At 35.8% G+C, this 16,312-nt stretch overlaps 1 protein-coding gene across 1 annotated transcript in view; it reads left to right on the plus strand.

Moving 5' to 3' along the window:
• LOC136858384 (venom protease) overlaps nucleotides 1-16,312 on the plus strand; it is a 342,725-nt gene that overhangs the window by 295,364 nt on the left and 31,049 nt on the right. The window contains exons 6-7 of the mRNA XM_068225542.1: nucleotides 9,066-9,167; nucleotides 13,615-13,766. Coding sequence (XP_068081643.1) covers nucleotides 9,066-9,167; nucleotides 13,615-13,766 — 254 coding nt within the window. The remainder of the gene's footprint in view (nucleotides 1-9,065; nucleotides 9,168-13,614; nucleotides 13,767-16,312) is intronic.

A 16,312-nucleotide genomic window follows, 5' to 3' on the forward strand; every position in this document is an offset into this window, starting at 1 on the left:
GTAAACAATCCTCAATGTTATTTATTTCCCTATAAACAATTATGTCATCTACATACAATCTTATTTTTGATGTTATATCATTCCCTAAATAATTTATGTATATTAAGAAAAGTAACAGACCAATTATACTACCCTGTGCAATTCTCTTCCAAACTTTCTCTTCCTGCGATATATTATTTCCTACTTTGACTTTCTGTACCTATGAATTTAGAAATGTTTCAATCCAACGTGTAACCCTTACGCCCAATCCCATTCCCTCCAATTTCTTTAATAATATTCCATGTTCCACTCTATCAAAGGCTTTGGAAAGATTTATGGCTATGCAATCTAACTGGCCTTCTGAATCCAATTGATCTGATCTGTCCTGCTGACATCCTACCAGTTGTGCCTCACAAGAAAATTTCTTTCTAAATCCATACTGGCTCCTCATGAACCAATTTTTATCATCATATATCCACCTGATGTATTTAGATACTAAACTCTCCAGTATTTTACGAACTATACTGGTCAGGCTGATTGGTCTGTAGTTCTCTGGTTTCCTTTTATCATACTTTCCTTTATAAATTGGTATTATTATAGATTCCTTCCATTCTTTGGTATTAAACTATTAAGTAATAATAATAATAACTTAAATGTTTCCACCTTTTCAATACAATATATTCACAAAATTACAAAATTATACGGTACTAGTTTCGACCCATCTAGGGGTCATCATCAGCCGTATTGGAGCAAAGATCATTTGTGGCGAAATCCTAAGACAATATTATTTTAAAGAATAACAAGTGAAATGAGATGTTATGGTAATAGTTAATAATACAAGGAATATACATAATAAGAGGTTTTTAACAAAGAATAAAGTATAAATGGGGTGTTGTAAAAATTATAATCATGGAAATCAGTAAGTTCTTGTATTGAAATGAAATATGGCTTAGGAAGAGGGCTTAAGGTGGGGCTGAAGGGTGCGGGAGAAAGTGTAATTGTCTTGGAAAAGTACCTTTGATTGAGTTTAGGTTGGCTGCATTATTGTTTCTGAGGAAAGTGATAAATAGATCGAAGAGTATGTTGGGTTTCTCTGAGATTTCATTGAGATTGTGACTGGCATTAAAGTATTGGTCTAGGTGTATGTAGTAATTTTCCATTATGTTCAGTAAAGGGCCCTTGTTTGCTAATACGAGGATGTCCATGTCTTGTTCAATATTGGTGAAATTATGGTTATAATCTTGCATGTGTTGGCCGATGGCTGAAAACTTGTTGTATTTTATTGCGTTAGTGTGCTCGTGGTATCTGATAATGAAGTTTCTCCCGGTTTGCCCGATGTAGGTTTTTTTACAGGTGGTACATTTGATCCTATAAACTCCTGATTTTAAAAAACTGCTGGTCTTGTTGATGTGTGAAGTATTGTATAAAACATTCATGTTCTTATTGTAGGTTTTGAAGGCTATTTTAACGCCTTGTTTCTTAAAGATGTTGGTTAACTTGTAGATATCATTGTTGAACGTGAAGGTGGAAAATGTTAGAGGTTTGGTTATTTCTTTTTTGAGGGTAGTTTTTGGGCGATGCTTGTGTTTATTGATTATCCTTTCTATAAAATGATTGCTGAAGCCGTTGAATTTTGCGATTCCGCGGATTGTGTTGAGTTCGTTTTTTAGATCTTTATTGGACATAGGTATGCTGAAGGCTCGGTGAACTAGGCTGTTGTATGTGGCTCGTTTGTGGGACTGGGGGTGCACTGAATCTTGGCGAATGGTGGAGGCTGTTTGAGTGGGTTTTCTGAAAATTTTATAACTGAAAGAATCTGAGTTTCTAGTGATGGTTAAATCTAGAAAGTTGATTTTTTGATTTGATTCGGATTCTAGTGTGAATTTGATATGAGGATCAATATTGTTGAGTCTTAAGAGGGTGGTGGGTGCGTTAATTGATTTCTCATTCATTATTACAAAGACATCGTCGACATATCTGGCCCAAAAGAGAATGTTTTCGAATTCGTTGTCAATTTTGGTGTATTCGAGGAAGTCCAGGTATATTTCTGCTAAGATACGTGAGGCCGGTGACCCCATTGCCAAACCATTTTGTTGATATATGACATTGTCAAAAGTGAAGAAGTTATTGTCGATGATAAGTTTTAATATTGTGATAAAGTCTTGTATCTCTAGTTTGCTTAAGTGGCTGTTTTTGTTTAAATTGTTTATAATTATCGGAATTAATTTTGATACTTGTATGCTTGGGTACATGTTTACAATATCGAAAGAGTGGATGGAGTGATCCGGTTGCAAATTGAACTTGTTTAGTTTTTCTACTAGCTCAGATGTGTTTTTAATAGACTTTTTGGATAAGAATTGATAATTTTTTCTTAAGAAACATTGGATGAATTGTGATATTCTGTATAAGGGGCTCGGTCTATAGTTGATAATTGGCCGGATGGGAATTCCGGTTTTGTGAATTTTGGGAAGAGCTTTAGCAGTGGGGAGTCCTGGGTTCATATGTATGAGTTTGGATTTTTCCTGTTCGGTAAATAAAAATGAAGTGTTTTTAAGAGTTTGTTTAAGTAGTTTTCGAATTTTTTGGGACCAAAAACAAAAACATGAAATTCATAACCATCAATTAAACTATTATTTATGACATAGTCAAAGAGAAATTTTAAATAAGGCACTATGTACCACTCCACTGTCTTTAACACCTCCCCAGTAATTTGATCACTTCCTGCTGCTTTTCCTTGCTGAAGCAATTGAATTTCTCTGAAAATATTTTCATTTGTGAATGAGAAGCTTCTTGTTTCCCTCTGCTTCTCTCCCTCTCTATCTTCTGTTACGGTTTCCAACTCCTGACAATCATCTACTCAAACTCTGAATTCCCTACTAAATAGATTTGCTTTCTCAGTATCTGTTAAATAGTGTTCACCCCCTTCTCCCACCACTGTAGGAATTTGGATTCCTTTTCCTTTTTGATTCCTAATATATGAAAACAGCTTTTTCCATTTCCCTTTGTGGTCATTATCCTCTTCAAGAATGCCATTCATATAATTCTCCTTTGCTTTCTTTTTCACTCTATTCAGTTCCCTCATTAGCTGTTTTCTAGTTTCTCTAATCTCCCTACCCTTTTTGATTTTCCTGTTTACTATTCTACATTTTCTTTTTAATTGTCTTATTTCCCTTGTGTAATAAACAGGGTCTGAGGTCATTTTACTCTTCTTAACATACAAATCTCTTCTCTCCTTCCCAAATGATTCCTTTAAATTTAGCCCAAAGTGTATCCACATTATTCCCTTCACTTATCCAACAACTGAGTTGTGATTTAAGGTAAGTCCCAAATTCATCAATTTTAGTTTTTGTATAATTTCTTGTCTTGTGTGACCCTCTTATTAAGCCTTTTTGGTACGAGTCCTACATCTATTATTACAGCCTTATGGTCACCTATTCCTTCAATTACCTCAGTTTTATCAACAATTTTCCATGGTTTAACCAAGGATACATCTAGTAAGTTATTGAGACGAGTCGGTTCTTGTACTACTTGTGTAAATCCTCCCTCCCAAATTAACTTATTTGCCAGTTTCTGTTCATGGGCTTCACTAGCAGCTCCATTCCATTCAACTTCAGGTAAGTTTAGATCTCCCCCAATTATTACCATATCATTATTATTGTTTTTATGAGTATAATCTATTATTTTCTCAGATATTTCCATGTCTCTTTCCTCTCTTCCAGACCTGTATGTTCCTATAATTCCCACCTCCTTCATATTATCACAAACTATTTTTATCCCTAATATTTCATCTCTTTCATCGGTAAACCATTCATGTGAACAATACCTTCACCAGAATAAACACCCGCCCCCTCCCTTTTTTATCTCCTCGGTCTCTATGATAGACTGTGTACCCTTCTGGAAATACTTCTCTATTACCCACCCCTTCTCTCAACCACGATTCCACTCCTATCACCACATCAGTCTCATAAGTTTCCATCAATGTACCAAATTTTAATTGTTTATTTACTACACTCTGACAATTTACAAAGAACAATCTCAGACCCTCTTCCTCCCTAAAACTTGACTGTTGCAATTGGGTAACTTGAAATTCCTTACTTTCCTGAGTTTCATTTTCTAGTTGACTGAGCCAGCTTGAAGTACACCTGGCTCTTTTTACTAGATTTCCTGGTCAGTATTATAACTCAAAGGAGTTGCCTTTTTTACAGTACATATCTTAAGATTAATAAAATCTAGAACAATATTTGCTATCTTTCGTTTACCTGAATTGTTTAGATGAAGGCCATGCTTTGTGTAACAGTGTACCTCGAAACTGCTGCTATCAATTACCAGTGTATTATGAAAATGTTTACAAATTTTAACCATATCTGTATTAACTTTGTCCACTTCAATGTTCACACACGAGTCTTTAATCAAATCATGCCTGTGGGGCACATTCACTACAAAGATATTAGTGTGAGTCAGCTTACCCAGTGTACATTTAAGTTGAGAAATGACATTCTTAGCGTCGTTGTGAGCTACGTCGTTCGTCCCGCCGATGATCACTACTGCATCACGACTTCCGAGATTTCTTGATGCCTGTTCTGTGTTTTCCAATACCTTCTTGATTGGGGCCCCAGGATAGATGATGGCCGATGCTGCAATATCTTCATTGTTCATTTTCTCCGCAATTCCCCTCGCCTGCCTATCACCAAATATAAGAATGTTCGACACTTTCGCTGGTGCACTGTGTGGGATTTTAGGCCTAACTTTGCCGCTTCTCGTAACGGATTTTGCGCTATACGTTTGACTGCTTCCCATATGGATAAATCCTTGCGTATCGCTTACTTCCCTCAGGGCTGAAAATCTATTTTTGGTGTCAATTACAAAGTTGTCCTTATTTAACCGTACACTTTTCCTCCTAGAATCTGAAGCAATTTGACACCACGTACTAGAATTCACGGAGCCACCTGTGTTCTGAGTGTTTACTGGTACCAGTACTTTCGATTCCAGTAAACGTACCTTCTCCTTTAAAATCTCATTCTCCGCTTTCAATGCTTGTAAATCTTATTGCAATAAAGCGAGAATTACAAGTACATTATCATTACCTTCATCCTCCAAGGAATGAGACGCCAGCGATTCATTGACCGTTGTACGCCTAGGTTTGTTACCGCAATTCAAATTTTCTCGCCACAGCTCACACAGGTCCAAGTAATCTTCATTTTTAGCAAAACCAGCACTACATATACACACAAAATGGTACCAACTTAAACACTTTTCACACTGGACACCATTCTTCACTCGCTTCTTGTTTATACCACACTTATTCCCGATTATTTCGCAAGAGAACCGGGAGCTATCTTCACTTAAATCCTTCGCTGATGCCATCTTGGAAAAAAATGAAAGATAGTAGTGTGAAGATAAAATTGGAATTCAAGAGAATAAATTGAGGCAAATATTCTTTTTAGAAAAGGGACTTAGGGATTGGAATAATTTATCGAGGGAAATGTTTGATAAATGTCCAAGTTCTTAATATTTATATAGGAAAAGAGTAGGTAAACAACTGATAGGGAATCTGTCTTCGTGGAATTCCTCAAAATCTAATTAGAAGCTTTCTTTCTAACAGAATACAAAAGGTAAGAATCAAGGATACTCTAAGTAAAAGTGCTCAAGTAAAAATCGGAGTACCCCAAGGAACAGTATTAGGACCAATTCTTTTTCTGTTATATATCAATGATCTGTGTGAGCTAAACTGTAATGCAAAAATTAACTCATATGCTGATGACACGGTAGTCACAGTCACGGGTGAAACTTGGGAGGACACCTTCAACAAAGCTCAAGAAACACTAGTCATAGTTCAGAAATGGCTAAACAACCACCTACTTACTTTAAATGAAAATAAAACAAAATTCCTCTGCTTCTCGCATAATAAAACAATGCAACCCTCAGACAATCTAACACTAAAACTCCACATACCAACTTGCAAAAATACTGAAAGCTGCAACTGTTATACTTTACAGAAATCAATACATGTTTCATACCTAGGGATAATTATAGATAGTTATCTGAAATGGAATTTTCATGCATCAAATTTGATCATTAAACTTCAGAAACTTATTTATATATTTTACAGAATTAGAAATGTTATTTCAACAAAAGCCTTGAAGTCTGTATACTTTGCCTTAGTTCAATCACAACTGCAATATGGAATTAACAGTTGGGGTGGAATACTTGATTCACACTTGGCTCAGGTAAATACATGCCAGAACTACATACTGAAAGTCATGTACAAAAAGCCACTGATGTTTCCAACATACGAACTGTTCCAGAAAAGCATGGTACTTAACATACGGCAGCTGTTTGTGCAGTCAGTGACCCTATACATGCATAAAAATTTAAAGCTCTTCTGCAAAGAACACATGGCAAAAATTTGCACTAGGCTGCAAGACAGAACTGGAGTAAGTATACCACGCCGGAACACTTTACTTGGACAAAGAAATCTAAGTTGTCTAGGACCACAGATATACAATGCATTACCTGTGGACGTGATCAGTGGCAATCAGAATACATTGAAGAAAAGGCTATTCACATGGCTCATTAACAATTATTACAAAGTAGATCAACTTATAAATTTCCATTATAATATTTAAATCAACTAGCACACTATTCCTCTCTACTAAGAAACCAACCTTCTCCTTAACCCATGCCCCTCCTTTCCAGCTTCTTGTTTAGGCCTATTACACCAAATACAAAAACAGTTCATAAAATTACTCTAATTAAATATCACCAAAATGTTAATGGAGTAAATGATATTCACTAGATGCCATGATGTACATAATCTTAGCTATTGTAATTTTGAAGCCCACACACAAGTTTACCTTATGTGGGATTCACATTGTATCTTATACTACGGTACCTTTGTATGTATATGTAAGATACTGATTGTGAATAAAAATGTATGCATGTATGTATGTATGTATGTATGTATGTATGTATGTACCTGAGCAATAGCCCTGAATGCAGATCAATGATGATTCATTCATTCATTCATTCATAAATTCAATAAACTTCATTCTAACAATAATGCTATATAAAATTTGAATTATGAATGATTCCCAAATGAATCAAAATTAAATGTGTTTTAAGTGAAAAAAATTACTGTCAACTTTAAGGATATCATAATAATTTATGGCCTTAAATATATATATATATATATTACAGGCCTCTACAATATCTAACCATGATTTAGAGAAGTATGAGGCAAATGAAAATGAAGGAGGAAAAAAAAAGTGCAGAATTAAAAGTAAATGATTTCACCATCATGAAATTACCTACAAAAAGAGTGTTAGATATTTTATTGGAAGTGTTGAAGATGATACATATGGAATGACAATTTTGAAAAAGGAAGTAGTTGATAGTAATGTTTACTTTGTCTTTCTGGAAAATGAGCATGCACCTGAGGCAGAAAAGACACAAATTGTTCAATATGTTGTGCTAGGATATTGATATTCGAGTTCATCCTGGAAGCCTCTTATAAACCTGCCTGATTCACTGGGCAAAATTGCAGTATTACAATTAGATATGGAGTGTCAAAATGGTGTTAACTGTGGGCATGCAAATGAAGAATAGTATTTAAGATGTTTGTATGAGAATAGAGGTGTCAAAATATCATAACTGAACAATTCTGCACCTAAGGCACTTATTGGCAATAAGTTATCTGACTGATGATCATGAGTGTGGCACACACAGGAAACATTTGCTGACAATGACAGTTGTTGGTACGGTGTCCTACAACTTGCCATTATTGTAAAAACGTTCATCTGGAACTCAAAACAATGATCAGCTATGGGACTGTTCTAATGATGCCACGCTAACATTTCCTATTTTTGAAAAATATACAAATGGTCGGATTCACACCACCTGATTGGAATCACTTCATTTTATTGTAATACAGTCGAACCTCCTTTCTGCGGACACCGTCGGTTCCAAGGAAAATTGTCCGTTATGAGAGGTGCCCGCTAAAACAAGTTTGTAAAAATAATCGAACCTGAAATATAAGCATACATATCTTGATTTTTATTATTCTAAGTCATTTCTGTGTTAGTATTTCATAGAGAGTTATTATAAGTGATTTTACATCATTTACAAACATTACAGCTTCGTACTCATGTTTAACAGACAACTGAAATGATACGGTATTTCTGTCTCACTAATTAGTGCCTGTACTGTCATTTCCTTCTCAAGTTGACTACCTGAGCTCGACCTTATCAGCGACAATCCGAGTTATGAATAGAATGATGCAAGAAGGGAAGAAAATCCCCAGGTAACTTGTGAGTCAACAGTCTCTGGCAGCATTTCTGGGCAATTAGAATTCTTGGAATAGGCCCATACACCACTAGGTAGAATTGCATTCCGATGTACCTTCTCTCCCCTTGCACTCGAAATAGTACAAACATTCAAAAAGGATTTCCTTACATTTGAAGAATGGTTTTAAAAGAAAGGACGATATGTGGTCCAGCGTAATAAGTTGTCCTGCAATGTGTTAAGTGTCTGCTTAAGTCAAGTGGACGGGACAAATGGCAATGTCCGCTGTCCAGAGTTCAAGGTGTCCGCTTATATGAGGCCAATTTAACACTTGTCTTATGTAAAATAAAATCGGTTCCGAGGAAAATTGTCCATATAGGGAGGTGTCCGCTGAATAAGGGTGTCCGTTAGGACAGGTTCGACTGTATATCTATATCTTGATTCTACTCTATAATTCTTCATATATTTTGTCTTGTTATTATCGAGCGAATGGCTGAGTGATTTGGGTCACGTAGCTGTCAGCTTGCATTCAGAAGATAGTGGGTCCACTGTCAGCAGCCTTGAAGATGCTTCTCCATGCTTTCCCATTTTCACCACAGACAAATGCTGGGGCTGTACCTTAATTAGGGTCATGGCTGCTTCCTTCCCATTCCTAGCTCTTTCCTATCCCATCATCACCATAAAATCTGTGTCGGTGTGACATAAAGCAAATTGTAAAACATTAAAACATATATATAATTGTTATACTGTTGTTGTAGTACGGTAGTAGTGTAAAATTGTGTATTAATGTTATTACTGTGTTCCAGTTTACATACGCCCCATATGCCTTCCAACAACGCCACAGCTCAGAGCACAAGCTTATGATAATCTCCTCCCCTTCATTGCAGGCTGGGGAGCACAAAATTTCAGTAAGTTGATGAAAAATAAAACTTGATTTGTTTCTAGTAGTGCAATAGACTTCTTCTTTTTCTTGTTTTAAACTTAAATACTTAACCTAGTCTATAACACATGAAGAATTGTTTTTGGTTTGGTTTTTGGTTACACATATGTCCTAACTTGCATCAGTTTTAAACGAGATGTAAACTGTCAAACGTAAGGGAAAATTTGGGCACTCTTACTAATTTTATTGTTATTGATCCAGACTACCAGTATTATTTTACACCAAAAGAGATGCAACAATGAATGATAAACAACAGTGAAAAAAGAGTCTCAGCAAAAAATGTTGCTTCTTTAAGCTGGTACCTACATATGTTGGGATAACAACATTGCCATGGCTTCACTGTCAGGCAGTGGTACTTCTTTGGCCGATGTGGACCATAGCAGTGTAGATTCAGATGAGATCAGCAAATAATTGGTCAAATATCATTCTAAATGTTGTCTGTGAAGTCCCAAAACAAACTTTCATTTTATGCCTGTTTAATATACCATTGAATATTATAACTTTATTGTCTTTAATTGCACTGTGATAACATTTTTAATCATGTATCCTGTACTGTGAAGTATTTAAGATAGTATTATGTCATTTCTATTTTAACCAGTACACGCCTTGTACCGGTATACATTCTGTACTACAGTATTATATCCCTTATTATAGCTTCAGAGAACTATTTTAGAAAACATTTCTATAATTCAGACCAGGGCTCACTCTCTCCCCCTATAGTCTGAAATAGTGAAGGTTTACTGTATTAGTGTAAATAATGATATACCCATAGACCCACCATTAACTCAAATCAATTTAACCCAGCATTTTATCTTGCCAGTCCAGTTGTTCAATCCATACACTGACAGTCTGCCTGTTACACATATTCAGATAACCTGTCAGGGGAAGAAACAAGTTCTACAATCATTGCCATCCCTGAATGGATTGAATATAATGCTAGATAAATTACGGTCTTTGTAAATGCATGGTACATTGTTCTAGATATTCACACCCTACTGGAAAATTTGTGTCTTAGACTGCATGTACCATTTCAACAGATCTGTCTAATCATACTTCAACGGTCTCTTTCTCAGAGAAACGGTACTTGCCAGATCATCATCATCCTCCTTTCCCCTTCTGCTCCTGCTGAGTTGAGACATTTATGGCACTTCTCCGCATTCTCTCTCCTTCCACTATTTCTCTTCCATAATTTTGTCCCAGTCCAGGTTTCTTCTTCTTGCAATCCTCTTTATTGAATTGATCTACCTTGTTCTAGGTCTCCCTCTCACTCTCTTTCCCTTGAACTTTATCTGTTTCGATATTCTTTTCTCCTTTACAGGTCATTATCCTCATGGTTGTTCCGTATTGAATGATATTATACACAGCAATTATAATAAGTATTTCTTATCCACTTATTCAATACAAATCACCTTTATTGGTTTTTACACTTTCATACAGTTAATTCTTCTAAGGGACATAATTTTGCTCTTATAAAGAGCATCTTCAGCCATTAATTTTAATCTTAAAATGATGTTCGTGAACAGTCGTAAACATATTAAAAAGACAATAGTCAAAATCAAAATTACAATAGTCTAAACAACAAATTACATTACTCTAAAAAACAACATTAAAACACTTCAAAAATATGATAACATGAACATTTAAAATTATCACAATGTCCACTCAAAACCTTGTGCCTGAATCTATTATTGAATCTTCATCTTAAAAACAGTAGTACGTAAATGTTTTTCTAAAAAAACAGCACCATGTTGAACACCAATCCTGCAGAAAAACGAAAATTAAAATCCAACTTATGTGACGTGGTGTTTCCAGAATGTAAGTTAAAATAGAGTGCCCACACGCTGAATTGTGAAAACTCAATGATCCATAAAGGTCCAATAATACCTCCTTGAGGAATTCCCCTCTTAATTATTACAGGGTCAGACAAAGCTTCGCCACTAATTCTCTGAGATCTATTTTCTAGAAATATAGCCACCCATTCAGTCACTCTTTTGTCTAGTTTTTGCACTAATTTTTGCCAGTAGTCTCCCATGATCTACCCTATCAAATGCCTTAGATAGGTCAATCGCAATACAGTCCATTTGACCTCCCAAATCCAGGATATCTGCTATATCTTGCTGGAATCCTACAAGTTGAGCTTCAGTGAAATAACCTTTACTATACCAAAACCAGTTATTAATTTTGCAAACATGTCTAATATAATCAGAAAGAATGCTTTTCTAAAGCTTACATGCAATAGCAAGTCTCCCTTGATACGAGAACTGGAAAAGATCTAAAGAAAAGCAACATGATTTGTTCTGGGTGATTTCCAACAAAAAAATAGTGTTACAAAAATGTTGCCTAACTTTGGGCTGGGAAGACCTGGGAGTAAGGAGATGCTCGACTAAGCGGTATGTTGGTTGGTTGGTCCAATAATGAACCAGCTATATTGGTATTAAGCGGTATGTTCCGAGCTATCAGTAGAGATATGGTGTGGAATTACATCAGTAGATGAATTAGCTTGAGTGGAGCTTTTAAAGGTAGGAAAGATCATAGTATGAAGGTAAAACTGGAAGTGAAGAGGTCAAAGTAGGGATAGGAATGACTTATCAAGGGAAATGTTTTATAAATTTCAAAATTCTTTGAAATCATTTAAGAAAAGACTACGTAAACAACTGATAGGGTGTCTGGTTGGTTGCAAAGAAATAACAATGCAATTAAATATTTGAGAGCTATAATTTTGAAACTGAAATGGTACCATGAAAATGGTCCAAAACTGGAAATTAAACATGTAATTCACTATACATTTAAATTTTTGTAATTGATATTCCTGTTAAATGTGTTACGTGATCTTTTTCTTCATAAATTGTTAGTAACAGTTGCTTCAAAAGACTAGGTTGTTATGTTGGAGAAATGATAGTGGGAAAAAGATACTCATCATAATATTTTTTGGATAAAATGCATTGGATATAAAAATATTTGAACAGGTAGAGGACTGGACAAGTTTATCTTGTGGACAAAAATTAATGTTAAAATCAGACAAAATATCTGGCACCTGTTGTTGGCTTTCTCGATGTCTAATGTCATCACAAATCTTTCTCAAACTCCCTTCTTTTATCCATCATATGCCCTAGTATGAAGTTCAACTCAAATGTTGATCTGTTGTTCCTAAAGCCATATTGTTCTTCCTCTTTATCCTCAGTCTCCCTTCCAATATCCTCTCGAATGTGTTGACTTCATGTTAAATAAGGGCGTTTCCTCTATGATTGTTATGGTACATTCCTTCTTATCACCTTCTTTGAATAATGGGATTATTAAACTCTTACCCCAATCTTTTGGGACTAATTTTTTCTTCCATATCCCTCTAAGATAGTCTTTCTGACTACTGTACTTCCAATGGGCCTACTGCCTTTACTTTTCACTTTTCTGTTACAACTTGATCTATTCCAGGAGCTTTGCCACACTTCATCTTCCATATAGCTTCTATTTCTGGCATGGTTGTGTCTTGCTTTTTTTTTTTTTTTTTTTTCTATGAACATTTAGTACTTGTTATAGGTTTTGTTTTGGATAAATAGGAACTGCTAAGTGAATTAGTAAGAACAAAATCAAGCTGAAAAGCATTTTAAATCAAAATAATTTGCTGGACTGTGCAAATATACTTGTCTGTAGAAGTGAGTTTAATATTTTAGTCCATGTACAATATTTCCTGAATTATTTGTTGTATAGATAGGTATTGTTAATGTTTTGTAATTTTTAGAGGAATCCTGAGTTGAGATGAAAGTATTAACACAAACACTAAATAATAAGCCTAGTTATTTGATATGTCCTATATTTGACAACGCAGAAGAAAAGCATTTCTTATTGTAGGGGGTGCTGTTTTTTTTTTTTTACATTGGTAGGGGGCCCAATTATTATAGATCTAGTGCTATCCTCACCATTCATACAACCTTGAAATATTTATTATGGACTTAAATAAGACATCAGTTTCATTGTTAACAAATTTTTCATCTAACAAACAAACAAAACCAAACCAAACCCCATGGCACTACAGCCCTTGAAGGACCTTGGCCTACCAAGCAACTGCTGCCCATCCCAAAGGCCGCAGATTATGAGGTGTCGTGTAGTCAGCACGGCGAATCCTCTCGGCCGTTATTCTTGACTTTCTAGACCGGGACCGCTATCTCACCGTCAAATGCCTCCTCAATTCTAATCATGTAGGCTGAGTGGACCTCGAATCAGCCCTCAAGTACAGGTAAAAATTGCTGACCTGGCCAGGAATCAAACCCGGGGCCTCCAGGTAAAAGGCAGGCATGCTACCCCTACACCATGGGGCCGGCTCTAATAAACAACCTGTTCTATAATTTAATCAAAGAGTTTCTTACCTTGTAGCACCTTGGACATAAAAAGCATATCTCAACATTCTTTTTTCTTCCTAGGTGGTCCTTCAAGCTCTCAACTTCTTGAAGTTCAGCTTCCGGTTGTTAACAATGCAAAATGTAAACAGGCTTTTTCAAGATTCAAATCTGCAGTCATTGATGAGAGAGTCTTGTGTGCTGGATTTGAAACAGGAGGAAAAGATGCTTGTCAGGTTAGTATGCTTATGGTTATGTTATCATAAAATGTGTTCATTTCTGATTAGTTTTCAGGATGGATTTATACAAACTTTCATTGATGAACTAGAGATCAAAATATTTTTTTATAAAATTTGAATCTTCGACCTCTTAATTTCCAAGGGATGCCTTACAGTAACTTGTACATCATAGAGTAAAGTAAGTGTTATGTAACCAAAACAAGTCACCTCCAATAGAAGGTGACAGAGTGTAGCATATGTAAATGGAGTTGACAATTAGGTTGGAACCAAGGACATATTTAGAGAGGGAGGTCCAGAAATCCTCAAAAATTTTCTCTGCCTTTCAGAATGTACATTTTATTTATGAATACTTCATTTTACAAACTTTTATCATTAGTTGATTGACATTGAGTAGAGTTGGTGTTGTGTGTATAATATACAACATTGAATTTATTGAGAAATTTAGTTTGAACTTCTATTGAACCCTGCAATGTCCTGAACATAGGTAGATGGGGTAGGTAGGAATCCAGGAATGTAGGTCAGTAAGGAGCAGGTAACAGATGAACACACCATACTGATAAATTTAGTGGTAATGGACAGTAGAAGTCTCTCCTGAAGACACACAAGATCACACTAAGTGCCAAAAAAAAGAGTGCAGAATAGAAGAACCTGTAATTAAGTAAGATAAACACTAGCGAGAAGAAGATTTATATACAGTTAGAAAATTATATTATCAGATGTACAATTCATTACTTAAAAATCCTTTACATCAAATAATAATAATAATAATAATAATAATAATAATAATAATAATAATAATAATAATAAAGACCGAATGCTGAAAGGCATAACGGTCTATAATGATAATGTATGTATGTATGATAATACAATAGATAAATAAAATTTAAAATGAAAAGCCACATTCCTGCAGTATAACTGGAGGTCTTATGACTTATCACAATATCAAGCCAGGTAAGACTACAAGCTAGCCTGCTTACTTAGTAACACAATGCTTATTCAGTGCTGATGTATGCATCCCACCATGTGCTATAGTGCTCTAAGGACATACGTCCTGAAGTTAAAAAATTAACATAAAATATTAACTCATTGATAAACAATTCCAGACCCTTTCTGAAACAAGATTCTGAATATGTGCCTGTTTGGAACAAATGTACATGTAATTAATGTATTCTAAAGATGACTTATTGCTTCAAGGGACCTGACATTGATATTAGCAGCCACATGTATGCATGCTTGACTAGAGGCTTATCATAATAAAGAGAAAATATCTGCACTAACTGCTCTGTTGTCTTGACCAGAAATGGGAGACGATTGAATCTCCCTATGATCGGTGCAATGTAATTGATGTCCAGGGGATAGTTCTGTGAGGTCTTCTTCTAATTTCCCGTGAAACTCACCAAGACATTTACTCATGACCTTAAGGTCCAACCAATATTCACCGGTAGGCTTGAAGACGAAGCTGTCTCACTAATTTGTTCTGATCTGTCTTCCCTGTTGTATAGGATAGTCTTGTCCACATTATCGACGACCTGCTCTAAAGTAGATATACTTCCTTCGATCTGTCTTCCCATACTGGAGATTTGTCCATCTAGTTTCTGTTCAAGTCCATCTAGATTCTTTTCTAGAGTTGAAATCTAGTGAGAAATTTCTGAATATTGTAAACTAAACCCCTGTATTCAGCTGAAGAATATACTAGTGCTAAAGCAGTTGTTCGCAGTGAATTCGCATCTGCACCCCATGATGTTCCAGCTAGTCTACCCAGAAGGTTATTACGAGTTTTCAGTTTAGCTGCCAGTTTCTGAAGGTGATGGCGGTAGGTTAGGGATCTATCTAAAGTTACACCGAGACTTTTGGGGGTACCATTACACCGCAGTGTGTGATTTCTGAACCTGATTGTCAGTTGGTAGTTATCATTCCTGTTACTGAGGTGAAACGTAGCTACTTTTGTCTTTAGAGGGCTAGGTGTCAATCGCCACTTTGTGAAATAACCATCCATCTTCTCAAGGTCCGGGGATAGGATTTCTTCAGCTTCACTGAAGTCTGCTCTTTGTATGGTGAGGTTGATGTCATCTGCATAGATGAACTTGCGAGATGTGGTTTCTGAAAGGTCGTGTATGTATAAATTGAACCCTGTGGCAAACCATTGTTGAGTTTGTGGAAACGACTGTGGACATATTCTGTATGAACCTGGAAAAATCTAATTCCAAGCATATTTTTTATTAGAGTGAAGATCTTGAGACATGGTATTGCTCTGCTGAGTTTCAGGAGGAGGCCTTCTTTCCAGACTGTGTCATAGGCGGCGGTAAGATCGAGGAACACAGAGACACTTTTCTTCTTCCTCTCAAGTCCATTTTCTATAAAGGAAGTCAAAGCGAGCAACTGATCGCTGCAGTCATGACCATGACGAAAACCAGCTTGCTCAATCGGAATGAGGCATTCAATTGTAGGAGCTATCTTGTTAAGAATCAGTCTTTGCAGAAGCTTATAAGTTACGCTTAGTAGGGCTATTGGTCTGTAGCTTTGGGGTAATTTGGGATCCTTGC

The sequence above is a fragment of the Anabrus simplex genome, chromosome 1, assembly GCF_040414725.1.
Source record: "Anabrus simplex isolate iqAnaSimp1 chromosome 1, ASM4041472v1, whole genome shotgun sequence".
Lineage (NCBI taxonomy): Eukaryota > Metazoa > Arthropoda > Insecta > Orthoptera > Tettigoniidae > Anabrus > Anabrus simplex.